The sequence below is a fragment of the Paralichthys olivaceus genome, chromosome 16, assembly GCF_024713975.1.
Source record: "Paralichthys olivaceus isolate ysfri-2021 chromosome 16, ASM2471397v2, whole genome shotgun sequence".
In the NCBI taxonomy this organism is placed as follows: domain Eukaryota; kingdom Metazoa; phylum Chordata; class Actinopteri; order Pleuronectiformes; family Paralichthyidae; genus Paralichthys; species Paralichthys olivaceus.
This window is the reverse complement of record NC_091108.1, coordinates 11450896-11470272: the sequence shown is the minus strand read 5'-3', so window position 1 is coordinate 11470272 and position 19377 is coordinate 11450896. Positions and strand designations below refer to the sequence as shown.

Here is a 19377-nt window from a genome sequence, read left to right as displayed (position 1 = left end):
AACACAGACATCTGAACTGACCAGGCTACAATCAAAAAATATGTATATCCAAAAATAAATACCAAACCTTGCACCGATTGTTTGACCCTCTAGAAATACTGTATTTTTTTTCAATGGTTCCAATAATTGCTCTGCTGTCTTGAGAACAGGATCAGATAATGACAAAGCAGACCATCTTTCACCAAACACCAGAGGCTGAAAAAGGCCTCTATGCCCTATTTTCCTGTCTACCCTCCGCCATCCCTCTCCACAGTTCCTTTGCTGCCAAACCCACAGAAGAAGGGAGGGGGAGTAAATGCATGCCCATTTTGTGAGTTGCACACTTGTCTGCCCACCAGCTACCATGGCCCTAAAGAAGTAAAACCCTTTTGACCAAATACTGGACAAATAAATATTCTTTGCAAGCCAGAAAATAAATACTAGGGTTTTTTGTTTTGTTTTTATTGCTACTGAAGTACAGGGTATGAGTTCAGTTTCAAGTGAGCAAGGAGCTGGGTCAAGTTAGGATTCTGTGGTGTCATTGCCATGCGGTGGTAGATACAGTAAACACCAGATAACTAAGAGACAAACCATGGAATCCCAACATCTCTTTCCACTCCATCAATAATCACCCAGTATTTCAGGCCAGGCCCATCCAACCCCAGCTTGGCCCCTCTGTGCTGGCTCTTACCCTGGAAGGCATCTGAGTGGCCGGAGATGAGATGTTTAAGCTCATAGCTGTAGGAGTGAATGTTGTGAAGGGTTTCTCGTTTTACAGCAAACTGGTAGCTCTCCTCCATTTTCCGGGTGCAGCACGATGGACCCTGGTGCTTGCAAATCAACAGATCCACATCTAGAAAGGCAGATAGGGACACATTTTATTAATTAAATTATTTTTATTTAATATTTGTACAGTTTTTTTTCTTCAAGTCAGTGGTAACCCATAAAACATATCACATGCAGGAAATAGATGTGAAATACATCATCTATATACTGTATATACACACACACATGCATATATGTGTGTGTGTATATAAATATATAGACAGACAGGCCATAACTCAATTGGGAGACACAAGAGGCACCATGGGAGGGTGAGAAAGTAGAGCAAGAATTCATCCACGTTTCCTGCTATAAATACTGTCTGTGCTATATATATAAATATCTTCTGGCTCAGACAATTGTACACATGTCGTCAAAACATATATTTCTACATGTATTTACACTCCATGCTGCATGGAAAAACACAAAAACATGTGAATGTGAAAATTCAAAACTTGCTGTCCTTCACACATGCATTTTCATCCACACACATCCGCAGTAATTTGTGTGAAATCATCTCTTCAGCTCGACAGTCATTAGCAATAACACAGCAGTTCATAATGACCACATGAAGGCAGTGACCTAACTGCAAATACTATGATCCAAAGAACATCTCAATCAGGCACAATTACATCAGCTGAAACAGAGTCCACCCTGTCCTGCCAGCGTCACCTGCTTCTCACCATCACCGCATATAGAAACACTGTCATGACATCACAGAGACTGGTCACTATTAGCATGAGCTATTAAAACTGTCCTTTCCATGTATTTCCTTGTACAAATTCACATGTACAGGGGCATTTCCACAATGCAGAAGTGTGATATGATAACTCATTTTACAGGGGGAAGGGCTGAATGGGGTGGTTGGAGGCAGGTGTTGTAACCAGAGCCTAAAGCATGGCCTTAGGACAGACTGCAAGACCAGTGCCTCACTGTCCAAATCCCTCCATGAAACACAATAGGGTTGCATTCTCAATCCCTCTTTCCCTTTCTGCCTCCTCTCTCCCATTTGCCTGGCATATCCTACTGAGGCCTGGGTGTCTCTTAATTACCCAGCGAGGCTCCATTTGTTCCCATCCCAGAGCCAGACAAGTGAAGTCATAACTGGCTGTCCTGCCCCTTCCAGCTCATTACCTCTATCTCTGTTAACACTCTGATCTTTTATCTACAAAGTCTCAGCAAAATCATATGCTAAACCTTTTTACAACACTTGATTTTACATTGCTACTTTCTAACACACCTTTTTTTTTATTACTGTGATATGGGAATCCCAATCTGTTTCATCAGTAGGGAAAAAACAAAAATGTGTTTGTGAGTTCTGATTTTATGGTCCAGGTTATCAGGACACAATATGCAGTACTGACTATAAAGTATACTGCTTGTCTGCAATAACTAACCATATAATCCTTGAATATAAGCTACCGTATGTCCAACAAAGCATACTTTAGATTTCCAAAAACCATGATGTGAATTTCTCAACAACTATCAGCGTCTTCACACAGGTGGGACGTCATAATTGTGGAGATCAATCAAGCTGATTTATTGATCATTTGACCCATGACAACAAGTCCAACCAGCAGTTTTTGGTCTAAATATGAAACTCAAGTGTATGTAGTATAGTTTTAGTGGCATTCCTTACAACCCTTCGAAGCAATCGAAGTTGTCCCATTTCAAAATATTGATTGACTTTTGAAAGCAAGATAAACAGTTTTAGTTCTGCTTTAGGTTGTCCTATGTCCATATTTGGTGACTGTCCTCTCTCCTCTTCTGCCCCTGACCCTGTTCACTTCACTGGCAGGCTCGTTCTCTCCTTTGTGTTCGTGTGTTATCTGTGATATGAAACTAATATCCAGGGACTCACAGTGGAATCCAGCCTAGCTCACCGTCCCTTGCGAGTAGCTGCATGGAGTACGTAAGTGATACTCAGAAATACTTTGGCTGTTAAAGCCACCACAGCAGTCAGGACAGTCTGCCTGTGTCACGAATATACCAGGCCACCTTCTCGAATCATTAGAAGCCATGTCACTGCTTCTCTGTCCAACAGCAAAGGAACTGATGAGTCTGTTCTTTTTATGTTTTATAATATTTTACTTACAGGGTATTAATAAACTGTTATTCAGTGGCTTCTTCCTTAAGGGTAAAATAAAGTTTATGTTAAGGACATACTGTCACTATTAATATCTGTCTGCCTTCCCTTTGAGTAATGTCTATTGTTCAACTATACTCCCATTCTATACAACAACTACAAACCTACAAATGATTTTGACATCCCAATCAACTTTGTCAGTCTATATCATTTAATCAAATAAAGCATTGGATTGTAAAGGTGGTTCTTAAAGTCACTGTAATGTCTCATAAAACAAAACATCTACAAATGTTACATTTTGCATTGATTCTTACCCAAACTTGGTGGGCAAAAATAAGAGTCTTGAACATCATGATAATTTCTCTACATGAAAAATACTGAGACTCTGTGATGATGACCATCACACACAAACAATCAAATCTGTCATTTTTGGTAAGATGATTAGAATATTTCTGACGTGACTACACAGACATTTTTGAATTGTTCATGCAAGGGTTTGGCTCTATTTGGGCTTGATGTCATCAGATTTAACTTCAGCTCTCCTCTTTGCAAATCTTCCATAAACCTGTACCTGGTAAAGCACTTAGGTCTTTGTATGCACCATCTCTTCAGCTTTGAGTATGTAAGTACTTCACAGTAGCTTACTGGCTTCCCCCACAGGCCACTTCTGTCTCATACTTTTAATTCATTTCATTTTCTTTAGTTTGGTCTGTCTGTGCTTTGACCTCGCAAAGATTGTCTGCTATCCTTTCTACAAAAGGAATTTTCAGTAACCTTCGCAATGACTGGATTCAACTTTTAACAATGACTAGTTAAAAGTTGAATCCAGCCAGTTGTGGAGGTAATGGACACTTAGCAGCAGAATATGATAATACAGTTTGTTGGACTGCAGTATGATATACAGCATTAGCCATGGTCATTTTGTTTTACAATTTTCTAATTTCTCATGAACTGTAAATGCTATTTTGTCTAGTCTTCTGATTTTACTCTCTCAACTCTAGAATATAACTCAATACCATTGATTCCAACAGACCAAGAATACTGAACTCTACTGGTTCTTTTGTAATTAGTACCACTATACATGCTACTCATTCTGCCAGGTTAAAGCTTAACTTTGCTCTCCAGAGTAGATGTCAACTCTGAATCCCAATTCCCTTAATTGTTCTCAGATGACAAATTCCTCTGGAGTATTTTTCTATATTAAAGCCATGGCTCAGGGGTCTTGACTTGTTTGTCTCAATCTCTTCAGCAACACCTCAGTGCCCTTCAATGCACAGGTCAAAACCCCTGAATGGAGAAACTCTATCGCTGTATAACTGCCATGCTAACTCACACGTCATTCACTATATTTGTTTCTGCAGTAGGCAGGAGTGTGTTGCACTGACGCCTCACAGCAAAAAGTTCCCGGGTTTTAACCTACTGGCTGATCAGGCCTTTCTGAAATGTGGGTGAACCCCACCTCTCCCCCATTGTCAACTGGGATTGGTTCCAGCCCCCTTGTGACCCTCAAAGGAGGACTCAAGAAATGATTTAGATGCAGCTCACATCTCCCCATAAGGTATGAACATTTTTATTTTATTTTTAATGCCTTGATGACTAGGAGGGTTGCAGTTTCCTGATGCTCCTGCTTTTGCTGTTTTTCATATTTTTTTATTTGAGAACAAGAATAACTTTGTCAGAAACTAAGCAATTAATGCATTTACTCTTCTCCTGCCTCAGGAAGCCAGAGCCTTTGAAGCTCTGAGATCCACTGAACATACAGGATATTTACTCTATACAGATTTGCTGTGCTTTGGATGGACCACATTGAATGAAAACACAACTCAAAGGGTCTTTGCTGCGTGCCTGCTTTTTTGGACAACCTTGAAACGGGATGTTTAGCTTTCCCAGACCCAGGAGCAGAGTGATTGGCATTGAGTCAAAAGCCAGACCACAAGGCAGGTGCTGGTCAGACAGATCTTAAAGAGAAAAGTGAGAGGCTGGGCAGATAGATGCACACCTGTTGAAGCAGCATTATATCAGATGGGTGCTCAACCACAATCTGGCAGAGCAATCATGTTACCATTTAAGATAAACTATTCCAAACTGCTTCTCAGACACCACATCTTCTCTCATGTACTGTTTCTATTCCTAGAGCATTAGATGGTTCATCTTTTCTAGATGCTTGAATCATTGGAGAGTGAGAGGATAGACTTGGCAGTCTGCTAACCTCATAAAATCACATCTGACAAAATAAAATTAAAGACAAGATAGACTTACAGACTGAAATTCAATAACATAGAGGGTAATCGGCTTCTTTAGTGCTCCTCAGTTCATCTATACTGTCTCTTGTTACTTTAATACATTGTGTCTTTTTCAAATGGTTCCAATTTTAAAAAAGTCACTCCAGAAGTTCACATGTGAATTTTACATTAGATTGAGGTGGGTGTTTGAGAGATGGCCAGGAAAAGAAATCACAGATGCTTAATGATTTTGAGTGTGCATGGAGTAGGTGTTTGCACCGTGTGTATCTCAGTGACAAAGGCCAACTTAAATCAGGGACTCAAAATAACCATCGCCAATCAAAGACCATGTTAAGCTTTGAGAGCTTGCCAAGGCTTTTGACGGTGCAACTGGTTAAGGATGTGGTGACACATGGTAACGCACTCCCTTGCTATTAACACATGACCCTGCTTGCCTTTTATAAAAGATATAAGACACTTTCTCTATCACTCTTAAATAGCTGTTAATGACTCAGTAAATCAGAGGATGGCAGTAAAGCAGTGAGATGAAAAAAGGTGTTGTGTGTGTGTATGGTGTGGTATGTATAATCAGATAAGCTCTGCTCAATCAGATCTTTTTACTGAGCTGTTAAATGGGTTGATCATATCTGAGGGGATGTTATCCAAAAAGCCGACTGTGGAAGTAGTGAGTCTGCTTACAGTCTGCTATCCAAACGATCTATCTCCAGAGGGCTATATCAGCACCCTGTGGTAATCTCAATATTGAGCGTTTGGCTGAGTACCACAGCACCAAAGTGGTCATAACTCTTCAAAATAATCACAGGATAAGCAAAATCATGTCACTGATTATCTAAGTTCCTTTGATGCTGAATCTGGCCTGGAGAAACTGTCGCTCTTTATAAACTGTGGCACTGCAGGAAACAAACATTAAAGCAGTGCAAAGACAAGTGTTTGGTATTTGATTATCTACTACAAAGTTGCATTGGTAAAATACTCTTTTTAGAAATCACTGTACACAGCTGAGTGCTTACATTTGCAGAGTATTTATGCTTGACATTATAAGTTCCATGGGAGAGATATATACATGAAACTGAGTAATTGCGAGTTCTCCTCAAACACATGAGACTAGGAACCTGTTGATTATCATAAGGCACCAACTATGCTTTATTTGAAAAACAGAATTATTAACAAAGAAAAAGTGCACAAAATATCAGTAATGTAAAAGTATAAATAGTTCAAATCGTTGCCAACTGGCCAGTTTATGAGTTCCCTGCTGCCACACTCCTGGAGGTTAGTGAGAAATCAGTTCACCACACATGAATGAAACGCAGCACTGTATCCTAATACAAACATTAGACTCTGAAAAGGGCTGAAGGTTTGCCACTTCAAATTTCGAGACTTGCTTTTGTTGGCAATTGATCTGAGAGCTGAAGCAGAGTAGCATAATTGTGTACACACACAAATGTATACACCAAATCTCCCGCTCTGACGCCCACTTCCATCGGTTGCTTTGATGACAAGATTGTGCCTGACCCAAAACAGCCCCTCTAGGATAAGTACAAATAAAAAGCAAAATAAAATAAAGGCTGGTGAATGTTTGATTAGCTGTGAAGGGAAAGAGCAGCAGAGAGGTGGTAGAGAGTAACTGCACAAACTAAACCTTTTACACAAATTATTTATGTCAATTAATAGTTCAGAACCAAGGTGCCACAGTCTGTATCTGGATTATGTTTGCATGATTTTCCAAAACTGTTATAGGGGGATGGTATGTCTCATGAATGGGAGGTTAAAGGTTGACAGGGCAAATTTGTTAAAGGGAAAGACCATCACGCCTCATTTATACTTGTGTGTATGCTTCTCTTTGCCCGCTCTTGGCTAACATGTTCATTAACAGCTGCAATCGCAGACTGAGATACTTATATGAAGCTTCTGCCAATGCATTGCTGACTAGCTTGTCACGCAAGCCTTGCTCCAGACTGCTGACATCCTCATAAGACCAAGGTCTCTCTGTTGTCTTTAAGAGCTGACCCTAAACTACAGCTTGTAATGAACCTGACATCCTCTGTTGCTAGTAGTGACATCCTGCTAAACAAACATATCAAGTGGTTTGGATGCACCTCTAGGTATGTTTCCCACTCAGCTATTGCTCTTCTCCGACCATGCAGACGCAGACTGGTGATACTTAAGCTGCCGCCGACCTGCATATGACACTCAGGATTGTGGTCTGTGGTCGTATGGATAGTTGTACATTGCATATCTACTAGTATTTAGGTATTCACAAGGAAAATCCCTCTTAGACACCCCCAAGATCAAAAGATTCCCAATAAATGAAAAGAAATATACAGTCACTATTAAAAGATTTGACTAAAAATAAAATGATGACCACTAAATAGCCTCATTTTTTCAGTTAAAATACACTGTATATGTAAACTGAAATAGCTCCGCAGAGAAGAACATGACAATGAGTTTAAACTGATGTGTCTTGCTTGCAGAAAAACTTTCAAGCAAAACTAACATAGTTGAACCAAAGCCTAAAGCCGCTCAAAATGTGTTTTGCCTCCAAAACAGATTTGGCACCAGTGTTTATCCTTATAACTTTTCCTCAGAGTGCAAAAAGAAATAACATACCACAAAACCTTCCAGGCATTTGAAGCTGCTTTCAAGCATCATTCTGACAAAAATCTGAGCAAAGACAGGGAAAATCTGGGGAGCCATGACGGCAGATTTGCCAAAAGACTCTGCCCTTCTGTGAGAGTCTCAACAATTTCAAAATTCTGTGGCCTAAAGTACATGTAGGAGGGCTCGCCACCCCAAGGACACAGGGCCAAAAAGAGTTGGTGGTAAAATCAAATCTGCAGATTGCAAATCAATCACTCCCCCAAATTCTGGACACGTACTGTAGTCTCTTTATCCACACAGATTAAACCATATGGAAGCCCTGAGTCACACCAGACTTGCTCTATCTCTAAAACCCTGTCTCAGCAGCTTGTGAATGTGCTGGACCGCTTCACTGCCAAAAGAAATTTGCTAAATAATTGTTTAATCTCTCCAAACAGCCCACATATGATAAGCAGCTGGGTGGTATGTGAAGCTGCAAACATTGGAGAAAATCTACAGGCTCTGATGCTTTAAACCCGACAGATCAGATGGGAGCTGCACATTGGCTGACTTAAATGTGCAAAATTGCATACTGATTTATAGAGGCATGTTTTGGGGTAGAACTAAATATCAAGACGTTTCTGGAAAAAACATAGTAAGATGCACTTCACCTAAGATTATTTTATACATATATTACTTACTCATTATAACCAATAACATACACAGACAGATATTTAATGGTCACAATATTTAATCTTTTCAACTTGCATGAATGATTTATCTTTTAGGAGACCATTCACAGTGCGCACCGATCCACATGCGCTTTTGGGAAGAAGAACTGAACGCACTGGATATGCATTAAAGTCGAGTCTAATAACAAAGATGTAGTCATAAAGTTATTTAACACATTCCTGGAACGTTTGCAAATGGCCACTGCTTAAATGACGAAGGGTGTAGTGTAAGCGAAGTGTATTGCCTCTGTAGTGCGCCTCAGCCAAACGCACAGTCTCACCTGTGCCAGGTGTCTCCGGTACGCGGTGCAGCGGCCCGACCTGCCGCAGCTGGAACGCGGTCCGCACTTCATGGCAGCTGTACGCATCCACGTCGATCACATTCACGGCAAATATGAGCGCAGACAAAATCCAAACGGATCCGCAAGAGTTCACGCGTGGGCACATTCCTCGGGACATTGCCGCATCTCACACCAGGTAATCCGCGTGGATAGCCTCTACTGTAGCCTGGCTGCGAACTGCGTGACAGTGTGTTGAGTGTTGACGGCACTGGAGTACAATGAAGCCACGGTGAGTTTACGCATCTGATTTCCGTCTGATTCTCACATTATTGGTTGGGATGAGAGTGTGAACGTCTCACAGTTGGCTGGAGGTTTGGGGTCTTCTCTTGGACAAATGAAGGGTGGTGTGGACCCGAGCCAGTCCGCCCCGCGCTCAACACTTTGCAGTGGTCGATTCACTGCGCGTCTGTCTCCAAAGCCCTGCGCGCACACCCCTCCCTCTCTCTTTACATCAGCCAAGTGCCCCAACTACAACTCACTCTTAACATTTTAAATCCATAAAACTAAACCATTTCTCCTGGTTTTATCAGACCACTGGAAATGTTTCTTTATATGTTTCACAAATAGAATTTGCATCAGAAAGTTTTGCAGAGTCCCTTTTTTTAATTCAACCACCAGTTTCAGGCCAACCTCTGATACACTATTAAAAGTCAATGAGTCATGAAATCAAAACCTCATCTAAGTTTTTGCTTTTACTCGTCTCTGACACCCTCAAATTCCCATTTTAAAATCAGGCAGATAGTCACTGCTAATTAAGAGACAGACGATGTTTAAAAGAAAACAAGAATGTATCAAGTTAGTGAGCAAGGACTCTTTTAATCAAGACTGGGGATTATGAGTAAAATAATAGGCTAATATATGTCTATCTCCCCAAGACACACACACAAATAATTCCTACCGTGGACTTAATGGTGCTCCTGTATACATTTCATTTTGTTAAATACTACCCTCTCCTGGCCAAACTGTTGTAGTACAGCAATGATCAGCTGTCAGTTTGTTTAATCATGGAATCAAAATTGGGTTCTTTGCCAAGTAGGTTTAAACATACATCGAATTTGCTGTTGTGTGTTTGTGCAATTACTAAAATAGAGAAATAAAAATAGAAAATACTATACACAAATAAAAATTCAGCAAATAAAGAAATACGATTTTGTCTTCCACATAATTGTTCTCTACTTCTACAAATTTGCTGTTTGAATAAAAGGTTATGGGTTGGGGGCAAGTTTATGATTTGGTGTAATACGCTGGCAGGTTGGATAGTGCTGTCCATTCCTTGTGGCCCTTTGAATAAAGCCAATGTTTATTTGTTTTAACCTTAAAGGTACAGTGTGTAGAATTTTGTGATATCTAGTGCTGAAATTGCATGTTGCAGCTGAACACCCCTCACCTCACCCTCTCCTTCCAAACAAGAAAAAGAACCTGTGGTAGCTTCAGTTGTCATGAAAACTCAAAAGGTGTTTAGTCCAGTCTGGATGACAGTAAAAAGACATGGTGACCTCCATAGAGAGGGTCCCCTCGATGTAACTATTTAAGTATTTAAATATAAAGGGCTTTTTTTTTCACTGGTTTTAGATTTAAGTGGTGTTTTATATATATACTCTGTAGAGTTGATCTGCTCCCAATGTAAAGATAAAGTATTTATATATAAAGGGCTCATTCTAGGGTAAAGATTTTTGCTAAAAGATCCCTATCACCTAAATCTTACACACTGGACCTTTAAGCTTTAAATAAAATGTTTGTTACATGAAGTAAATTGGAAAAGGTGGTTGACCAATTGGTGTTGATAAAAACTTGCACAAACTTGCAGATTATGATTATGAGGCAACTCTGACTATATAGCTATTTTCAGACTTGAACTCCTAGAAAAAATATCAGAGAAAACTGGGTCCGGACTTTCTCTGGAGTCTGCCTTTCACATATTAAAAATGCAGCCACATTGTATGAGTATGACGCATTCACAACAAACAAAAAATGTTTAAAACATTCACAGAAGGCGTCTGGATAGAGAAGACGGCACCTGAGAATTTTCACATTGGCTCACTCAGAGATTTTGCAGAAATCTTCTGGGGGTCCTGGTTGAAAAAGTTCCAGAAAATATCAAGAGCAATTCACTTGGACATTTGCATTCTCACATACAGTCCTTCTGGAAAAATTCAGAAAGGTCAGTACATGTCTGAAAGCATTTTTGAACTAAACTAAACAGTTTAGCCTCAATGTGTAACACTATTATCAACATAAATACTGAGATACCTAATGTTCCCATGTGAATGAAGATGAGGATGTAGTAGAAAATATGAGTAGTGGTTCTGGAGAAGTTTGAAACCTAAGCCATTCACTTCTCTGTGGACTAATGGTAAGACCTGGACAACACTTGGTGTCTGAAGAAAGGCTGGTTAAGTTGTGTTAGTCAATCACCACCCGTGACATTATTAAAATAATTTGTTTGTAATTTAGCATCTTCAAAGGCTTTTTCTAGGTGACATGGAATTCTCCTTTGATGTAGACCCTTAGAGTGTGCCCCTGTAGGCAAGAGAACAAAGCAAGCAAGTGACAATAGCAGCTGCTGTTCATTCAGTGTTTAAATAACGTTCAGAAACTAAAAGTTGTCCGACCATGCCCAACCTCACCAAGAAGAATAAAGTAATAGCCTTTTGTGTTTATTGTTTATTGTGTGGATGACGAGATGCAAAATGTGATCCTAACCCGAAGCATAGGAACTATGTTATTGGCTCAGTGTATTTCAATTTAACAAATTTTTGGGTTTGACAAAGGTGTAATTGTCTGATATGATCTAATGTCAGCATAAGTAAGAAAACGTCTTCTAGGAGTGGCGAGCAGATTGTAGCTAGCTGAGTAGCAAGCCTGGGTGTTAGCATACTCAACATTAGCCAAGTTGCAGGCAGTCTGCAAGTATCATTACAACAATGACAGTGGTGATCTATGTTGGTGGTTGGTGTTCAAGCACAGCAGGGATTTGACACAAGCTGTTATAGATGGCGAATGCCATACAGTAAAACGTTTTAGCTACAGATCTAACGCACCTTCAATCTAATTCGAGACCATAGTAAACATTCCAAAGCTCGAGAAGTTAATGTTGTTGACATTATTAATCTAGCTACATGCCTTTACCAGGACCACAATTACACAGTGCCAACTCCATCTGCTGATTATTGGGCAAATTCCCATCCTATCCAAGATTATGAAGATATTGGCAATCTTAATCTCTTAGCCCTTGCAACACCCAGCCTAGAGTCCAGGTTTATGCCTAGGTGTCAGTGAGCAGAGCAGTTTAATCCTCTCTCAAATGTTGAGTTTACCGAATATTCCAGGTGTCATCTGACGTCAATGACGTGTATTTTGACAAATATTTTGGGTTCTTGACAGCCTTGACTTCACTGCCCTCATCTACTTAGCATGTATGTGGAAACAATGAATAATAAAAAAAAACTTTAATCTGTCTTCTCCCTTGTAGGTGTCTATGGCTGAGAATAATGTGAAAAAACCCTGGGACCTTATTAGGAAAGGCATCCAGGAGATCCAGAGGAAGAACAAAAGTGGACTATGCTATGAGGAGCTGAACATGGTTGCCTACTCCATGTTGCTCCACCAACATGGCGAGAACCTCTACGCAGGCCTGAGGGAGGTCGTCACTGAGCACCTCGTCAACAAAGTAAATACTTATATTCTTCTCTAATGCTGCTCTTTTTATGGATTATTTAAGGAACATTAAATAATGTGACAAGACAGAAAAAAACAAGACAGTCATTACTAATACAAGTTATGATTGATTAAAACAAATAACGATGCACCTGAAGGATGCTTGTTGTTTTTAAGTTTATACCTCTTTTATCAAGAATTAAGTTTACAAGTTGACTGTGACTGACCTATGGATATTGCATTTACTAACAATTAGGTTCCCAACATCTGATCTGATGTGTATGTATTTTCAGGTCCAGGAAGATGTCATTAACTCTTTATATAATAACTTTCTGCAAACAATGAATCAGGCCTGGAATGACCATCAAACGGCCATGGTTATGATCAGAGACATCCTCATATACATGGTAGGTATACCTCATCTTTTGTCCTACTGAGAAAATGGTAGAGTAGTTATAGATATAGATATATATATATTATAGTGATATAGATATTATAGTGGTGGAGTAATAGTCATCTCCACCACTATGCAGTGAATGTTCTGTTTTATCATCAGATAGAACAGATTTGAAGTTATACCTTTCCCTCATGGGTTGTGTGGCATTGTAAGTGTAGTATGATATCATCTCTGTTTAAAAAATGCTTCTGTGCTGTAGAAGAGTAATCGTCATTTTGACCCGCCTTCACCGACATCCTTTTCTGGGCTTTGATTATAAGGTGCTGTCTCGTATGTGGGCCCAACAATGAGCTTCTGTTGTTGAAGGTATTTGTTTAGTTGGAAAACTGGCAGGACTAGTTGATTTACTTTAGCCCACAACCAGTCCAAAGGGTTTATGGGGTTGTGCATGTGCGAGTGAGTGAGCCTTTGAGATAGAAACTAGTGTATGTTAAACAATGGCACAGTCGGTGCAGAGACGACACAGCCCCCTAGGGGTTGTTTCGTTAAACAGTCTCCTTTTTCCTGTCCTGCTTTAACCCCGGACAGTTTGGCTTTCTGTTGTTAAACTACTGCAGACTTGCAACCTGCAGCTGTTGTTACCAGGCTGCTGACCATGAGTGCACAGCTAGACAGACACAGCAAGTGTGACTTTGTTGTTCTCACAGTTGCCTTTCTTCAGACTAAGGAGACATTGATTTATTTGTCTAGCAGAGGTATGGTCATTCATAGATTTTCATGCACTAATTATTAATATAATACACCCTGGAACATGTGAGTATTTGTTTCGCCCCTTTTACCTGTTTTCTTTCCTGAGACTCATTAACTTATGTAACTCATTATTTTTTACTGTAAATTAGAAAAACCATGAGGAATTAGAAATGACCTCTTTGTCTGTTGTTTTAGTAATAACCCACTGTAATTTGGCACCAGGTAATATTTGACGTTGTGGCTTGGTAAATATTCTATCACCCATGCCATCTCAAAGGGATGCATATAATCGTTCGATCTTTGGGAATAATTCAAACACTTGCCAGTCATTTATTTTGTATATATTCTTTAATGATTTTATTAGAGCTTTGCAATCTGTCAGTGGGATTGTATAGTTTATAATGAAAGTTGTTCTAATATATTAAGCCAATATAAAATGCAGTTTGTGCTTTAATTAAAAACGTTTTTCAAAAAGATGGATAAATACCTTCCACATAAACTGTATATTCTTAAATATATTCTGTAGTCTTAATTATGGTTTTCATACTTTTCATCTTAAATCTTTATACAAACATACATTTATATTAATTTAATTGAGTCAGATTCAATCAGATTCTGGCCATGGTACATCTTTCTATGCATTCTGTGTCTGATGTCCTTTCACCCCATTCTCTCGTCTCCCAGGACCGAGTCTATGTTCAACAGAACAATGTTGAGAATGTGTACAACCTCGGCCTCATCATATTCAGGGACCAGGTGGTTCACTACGGCTGCATTCGAGACCACCTGCGACAGACGTTACTGGACATGATTGCACGTGAGAGGAAGGGAGAGTTTGTAGATAGGTATGCAGATCAAAAGAGTTTTTGTAACTTTACATTCTCTCCAGGATTCCTCAGACATTATTGTAATATGTACATTTGTCATTTTAATGATTGCTAATATGGAGGTCGTACATTCATTCATTACAGGGGTGCCATTAGAAACGCCTGCCAGATGCTCATGATTCTCGGCTTGGATGGCAGGTCTGTATATGAGGAGGACTTTGAGGGCCCTTTCTTAGATATGTCAGCTGAATTCTTCCAGGTGAGTCTGTGGTGTTTTTATGACTCCTCTTATGTTTTTGTTTTTGTTAAAAGTCTTTGTAATTAATCAACATATTCTATCCTTTCAGATGGAGAGCCAAAAGGTCCTTGCTGAAAACAGTGCCAGTGTCTACATAAAGAAGGTAGAGGCCAGAATCAATGAAGAAATAGAGCGAGTTATGCACTGCTTGGACAAGTCTACAGAAGAGCCCATTGTCAAGGTGGTGGAACGGGAGCTAATTTCTAAACACATGAAGACAATTGTAGAGATGGAGAACTCTGGCCTCGTCCATATGCTCAAGAATGGAAAGACAGACGGTAAAGCTTTGTTTGGTTGTTTGATTTCCCTTTCTCCTGCATTTTGATTTTGTTTCTCATTACTCTTCCCACTGTATCCCTGTCAGACCTGGCATGCATGTACAAGCTGTTCACTCGCGTGCCAAACGGCCTGAAGACGATGTGCGAGTGTATGAGCCCTTACTTGAGGGAGCAAGGCAAAGCTCTGGTGTCAGAAGAGGGAGAGGGCAAGAACCCTGTTGATTATATACAGGTATGATGATTCAGCAATAAGTCCAAAAGATTTATTTGTTTTGTTGAATGACAAAGATCATATCAGCTCTCTGTAATTTTCTCCTCACCAGGGCCTGCTAGACCTGAAGACACGATTTGACCGTTTCCTCCTCGAGTCCTTCAACAATGACAGACTTTTCAAACAAACCATAGCTGGCGACTTTGAGTATTTCCTAAATCTCAATTCTCGCTCTCCAGAGTGTTTATCACTCTTTATCGACGATAAGCTCAAGAAAGGAGAGAAAAGGGTATGTGACTTAGAGTGATTTCTTTTATTTGTATTGGTGTGCTGGTACGTTGCTCATTTTACCCCCTCCTGATTATTTGACCAGTTAACAGAACAGGAGTTGGAGTCCATCCTTGACAAGGCCATGGTGTTGTTCAGGTTCATGCAGGAGAAAGATGTGTTTGAAAAGTACTATAAGCAGCACCTGGCTCGCAGGCTGCTCAGCAACAGGAGTGTCTTAGACGACTCAGAGAAGAACATGATCTCTAAGCTCAAGGTAAATCCAACGTGCTTTTGGATGCACTTAATATGCACATCACTTTTATTGTTCCTCATTCTAATGTCTGTCAAAATACCTGTCAGCAGTCTCAAGTGATTTCTCTGTCTTTGTCTCTTGCAGACAGAATGTGGCTGTCAGTTCACCTCAAGACTGGAAGGAATGTTCAAAGACTTGAGCATCTCCAACACCACCATGGATGAGTTCAGGCAACACATACAAACCACGTCGGTAAGGCAGTCAGGCTTTCTAAACATGGCACATGTTAAAATAAAACTTTAACATGACATTGCACATTTCATCATCTGTTTCTGAAGGAAGATCTGAAACAAAGTAATTGAGTCAGATTGTTTGGTGTGTAACCTCCTTGTTTCTCTCTCAGGCATCCTTAAGTGGTGTGGACCTTATAGTTAGAGTCCTCACTACTATCTACTGGCCAACACAGTCTGCAACCCCAAAATGCACCATCCCGCCTGCTCCTAGACACGCATTTGAAGTCTTTAGAAGGTAATACTCCCTTTAGTACTCTTTAAGTGATTAATACTATACACATGCTCGATATTATTTGATCCTGTATTTGTTTTTTCCAGATTTTACCTCGCTAAGCACAGTGGCAGGCAGCTTACACTGCAGCACCACATGGGCGGGGCAGACCTAAATGCAACTTTCTATGGAGCTGTTAAAAAGGTAGAAGCAAAAGTAAAAATACTGCAATAATGCTAATGTTTGGTATCATTATTATCATAATCCAAACTCACCTTCCTTTCCTCTTCAATTGCAGGAGGATGGTTCAGAGGTTGGAGTAGGAGGTGCCCAGGTGACAGGCTCAAACACCCGCAAGCACATACTGCAGGTTTCCACCTTCCAGATGACCATCCTCATGCTCTTCAACAACAGAGAAAAGTGCACTTTCGAGGTGGGGGTTGCACAGTTAAGCGCCTTCATCTGGCTATTATCACCTCTGTTGTTCCACAGGAGGACAGAGTTTTAAACAATCCTTATTTAAAACCTTTTCCCCGCTTCTGTCCTTGTCTATAGGAGATCCAGCAGGAGACTGATATTCCAGAGCGGGAGTTAGTGCGGGCGTTGCAGTCTCTGGCCTGTGGGAAACCCACACAGAGAGTTCTCACCAAGGAGCCAAAGTCCAAGGAGATTGAAAACGGCCACATGTTTACAGTCAATGATCAGTTTACTTCCAAACTGCACAGAGTCAAAATACAGACAGGTGGGCAAAAGATTGATACAACACATACTAAAGACTGCTTCAGTCTCAGCTACTGCCCACAACTGTCTGTGGCACAAGTTGTTTCTGGTTCGAAGGTTTCATTCCTGAACATCTTAAACCTGATACTGTGGATTTCCTTCTGTACGAGAATGGTTCATTACTACTGTACTTTGTTGTAAAATGTGGTCATTCTGCCATTTACAAAAATATGAGTATGTGGTAATTATATAAGCATTTTAGTTTCAATAGCTTTTGTACAGTATTAAATACAGATTTAGTTCATAGCATGAGTAATACTACTCGTAATACTTCAGTATAACATTTCAGTGATTCAGTCACAGAGATAAGTAAAATCCTCTGTTCCTCTGATAAATGTTACAGAAACTAACGTGAGAGTAAGAAGTTATAACAATGCTAATATAAAACAGCACATTAAAGGTTTGTCCCCTTTCTTCCTCAACCCTTATCTCATCTCTGTTTTGTACTTTCTCAGTTGCTGCTAAACAAGGAGAATCAGACCCTGAAAGGAAAGAGACACAGAGGAAAGTGAACAGTGACAGGGAGCATGAGATAGAGGCAGCCATTGTCCGAATCATGAAGTCCAGGACCAAGATGCACCACAATCTCCTGGTGGCGGAGGTAAGTGATCATATGAAGTTGGGTCGGTTTTGCTTTGATTTTCTATCGTCTCCTGTTTAAACGCTGCCTTTTTCTTACATGTTGCAACTTTGTGTTTTCAGGTGACTCAACAGCTCCAGGCTCATTTTATCCCCAAGCTTGTGGTTATCAAGAAGCGTATAGAAGGACTCATAGAAAGAGAATACTTGGCGAGGATGCCAGACGATTGTAAAATCTTACTCTATGTTGCCTAGAAGAGAAAACAGTGGATTTGAGGAAAAAGAGACTGGAAGGGGATTTGTTTTCCTTTGAACTGTTGTTATGCATAGACTGGAAGGTTTTTATCAAGATAAGTCTGGGAACCCAATCTGTGTGAGTTTTAGCAAGGATGCATCCATCTTCAAGGTTTTCATTGTGTATTTAGTTAAATATTGAACTAATTTGGTTTCAGTCATTGTGTACATCAACCCACTTGTTGGTTTACTACACCCTTGACTTGTACTATGTATGGGTTTAAAAATTAAACATTAAATAGTACTTGCACACTGGCTTCATAGAGATGATTGACTGACAAAGGGTACCATAATACTCACACTACTCCGATACTTCAAATCTGTTACAGCATGGTAAGCCAGTACAAGTGTTTTGAAACGGATGCGGTCAGCCACTGGCAACACATGAAGGGAACGGAGGGCTAGTAGTGTGAGTGAAGTCAGTCGAGCTGCAGCATTCTGGTCGAGCTGTAGATGTTGGATAGCACTAGTGGGTAGACCAGCCACAGAGTTGTCAAAGGTAATAGTCAGGTCATGGGTGGCATTGGTGAAGCAAACAATACCCAAAACCTGGCTGTCCCTAAGACGTCTAGGGGATGAGGGACAAACAATTATGAATAAACCGGGGAAAAACAATTGACCAGCCAGATGCCTTAAAGGAAAAACTGAGCTACCCCCGACCACCTAACTGAAAACAATCTCCCAAAGAAAAGAGATGAAACTGGTAAATCAAAAAGCACTAACGGCTTATGCAACTAGTTCGGCCATACACCAGAAACACCAACAACGAATAAATACCACTACTCCAGCCACTCTCAGCTTGATTCACTCAGCCACTTGGCCCACCAGCCCCATCTGAAGCTCTGGTAAGGGGTTTTATATGCCTCACTCTCTCATTTCAGAGTGGCTTTAGCTGTGCCAGTGGAGGTGCTGGAAGAAAACACACCTGGAGGAGATGAGAAAGAGAGAGAGAGAGAGAGAGAGAGAGAGAGAGAAACAGAACACTGCATGTAACACGGCGCAGATCTGGAGAAGGACTGTTACCAAAAGAGGTGGAATCCTCAAACATCAGCCAATTTTGGCCTATCAGTCTCCTTGATGTAGATGGCAAGATCTTTTTTAGCATCATAGCCCAAAGGCTGACCATCTATATAAAAGCGATCTGGTGGATACAGCAGTTGAAAAAGCTGGAATTCCAGGGTTCTCTTGATGTTTAGAACACACTAGCAAGATCCAGCACCAAATCCAATCAGCCAAGAGTGAGAAAAGAGATCTACATATAATCTTCATTGATCTCGCTAATGCATTTGGGTCAGCACCACATAGTGTCCTTTGGGCTGCTTTTGACTTCTTCAAAGTACCAGAGCCCATCCTCAATTTGATGCTTACAGTTTGGCCTGTTTCCCCGACTGATGTGGCCACTTACAGTAGTCAATGTTCATGAGAACATGGAGAGATTCATCAACTCCTATGTGAGAAAGTGGTAAGAGTCCCAAAATGTATGGACATGGCATCCTCGGG

The 19377-nt window shown here is 40.4% G+C and overlaps 2 protein-coding genes across 5 annotated transcripts in view; one reads left to right on the top strand and one right to left on the bottom strand.

Moving 5' to 3' along the window:
* The window catches only part of gpc5c (glypican 5c), a 95405-nt gene extending 84224 nt beyond the window's left edge, over positions 1-11181 (bottom strand). For 2 of the 4 annotated variants that reach the window (XM_020113078.2, XM_020113086.2), the window contains exons 1-2: positions 8720-11132; positions 671-832 (exon numbers count right to left, since the gene is read on the bottom strand). In XM_020113078.2, coding sequence (XP_019968637.1) covers positions 671-832; positions 8720-8897 — 340 coding nt within the window. In that variant the 5' untranslated portion in view covers positions 8898-11132. Of the gene's footprint in view, positions 1-670; positions 833-8719 lie in introns of all 4 variants that reach the window. The other 2 variants (XM_069511218.1, XM_069511219.1) reach the window with 2 other exon arrangements.
* A 119-nt stretch (positions 11182-11300) lies between these two features.
* Positions 11301-18127, top strand: LOC109638730 (cullin-3-B-like). The gene is made up of 16 exons (XM_069511217.1): positions 11301-11419; positions 12252-12449; positions 12730-12843; positions 14268-14428; positions 14555-14669; positions 14758-14986; positions 15073-15218; positions 15310-15486; positions 15571-15741; positions 15865-15972; positions 16124-16248; positions 16332-16428; positions 16523-16657; positions 16780-16966; positions 17460-17605; positions 17707-18127. Exons 1-16 carry the CDS (start codon positions 11393-11395, stop codon positions 17836-17838), a joined length of 2268 nt encoding a protein of 755 aa, XP_069367318.1. The 5' UTR covers positions 11301-11392; the 3' UTR covers positions 17839-18127.
* Positions 18128-19377: the final 1250 nt, after the last annotated feature.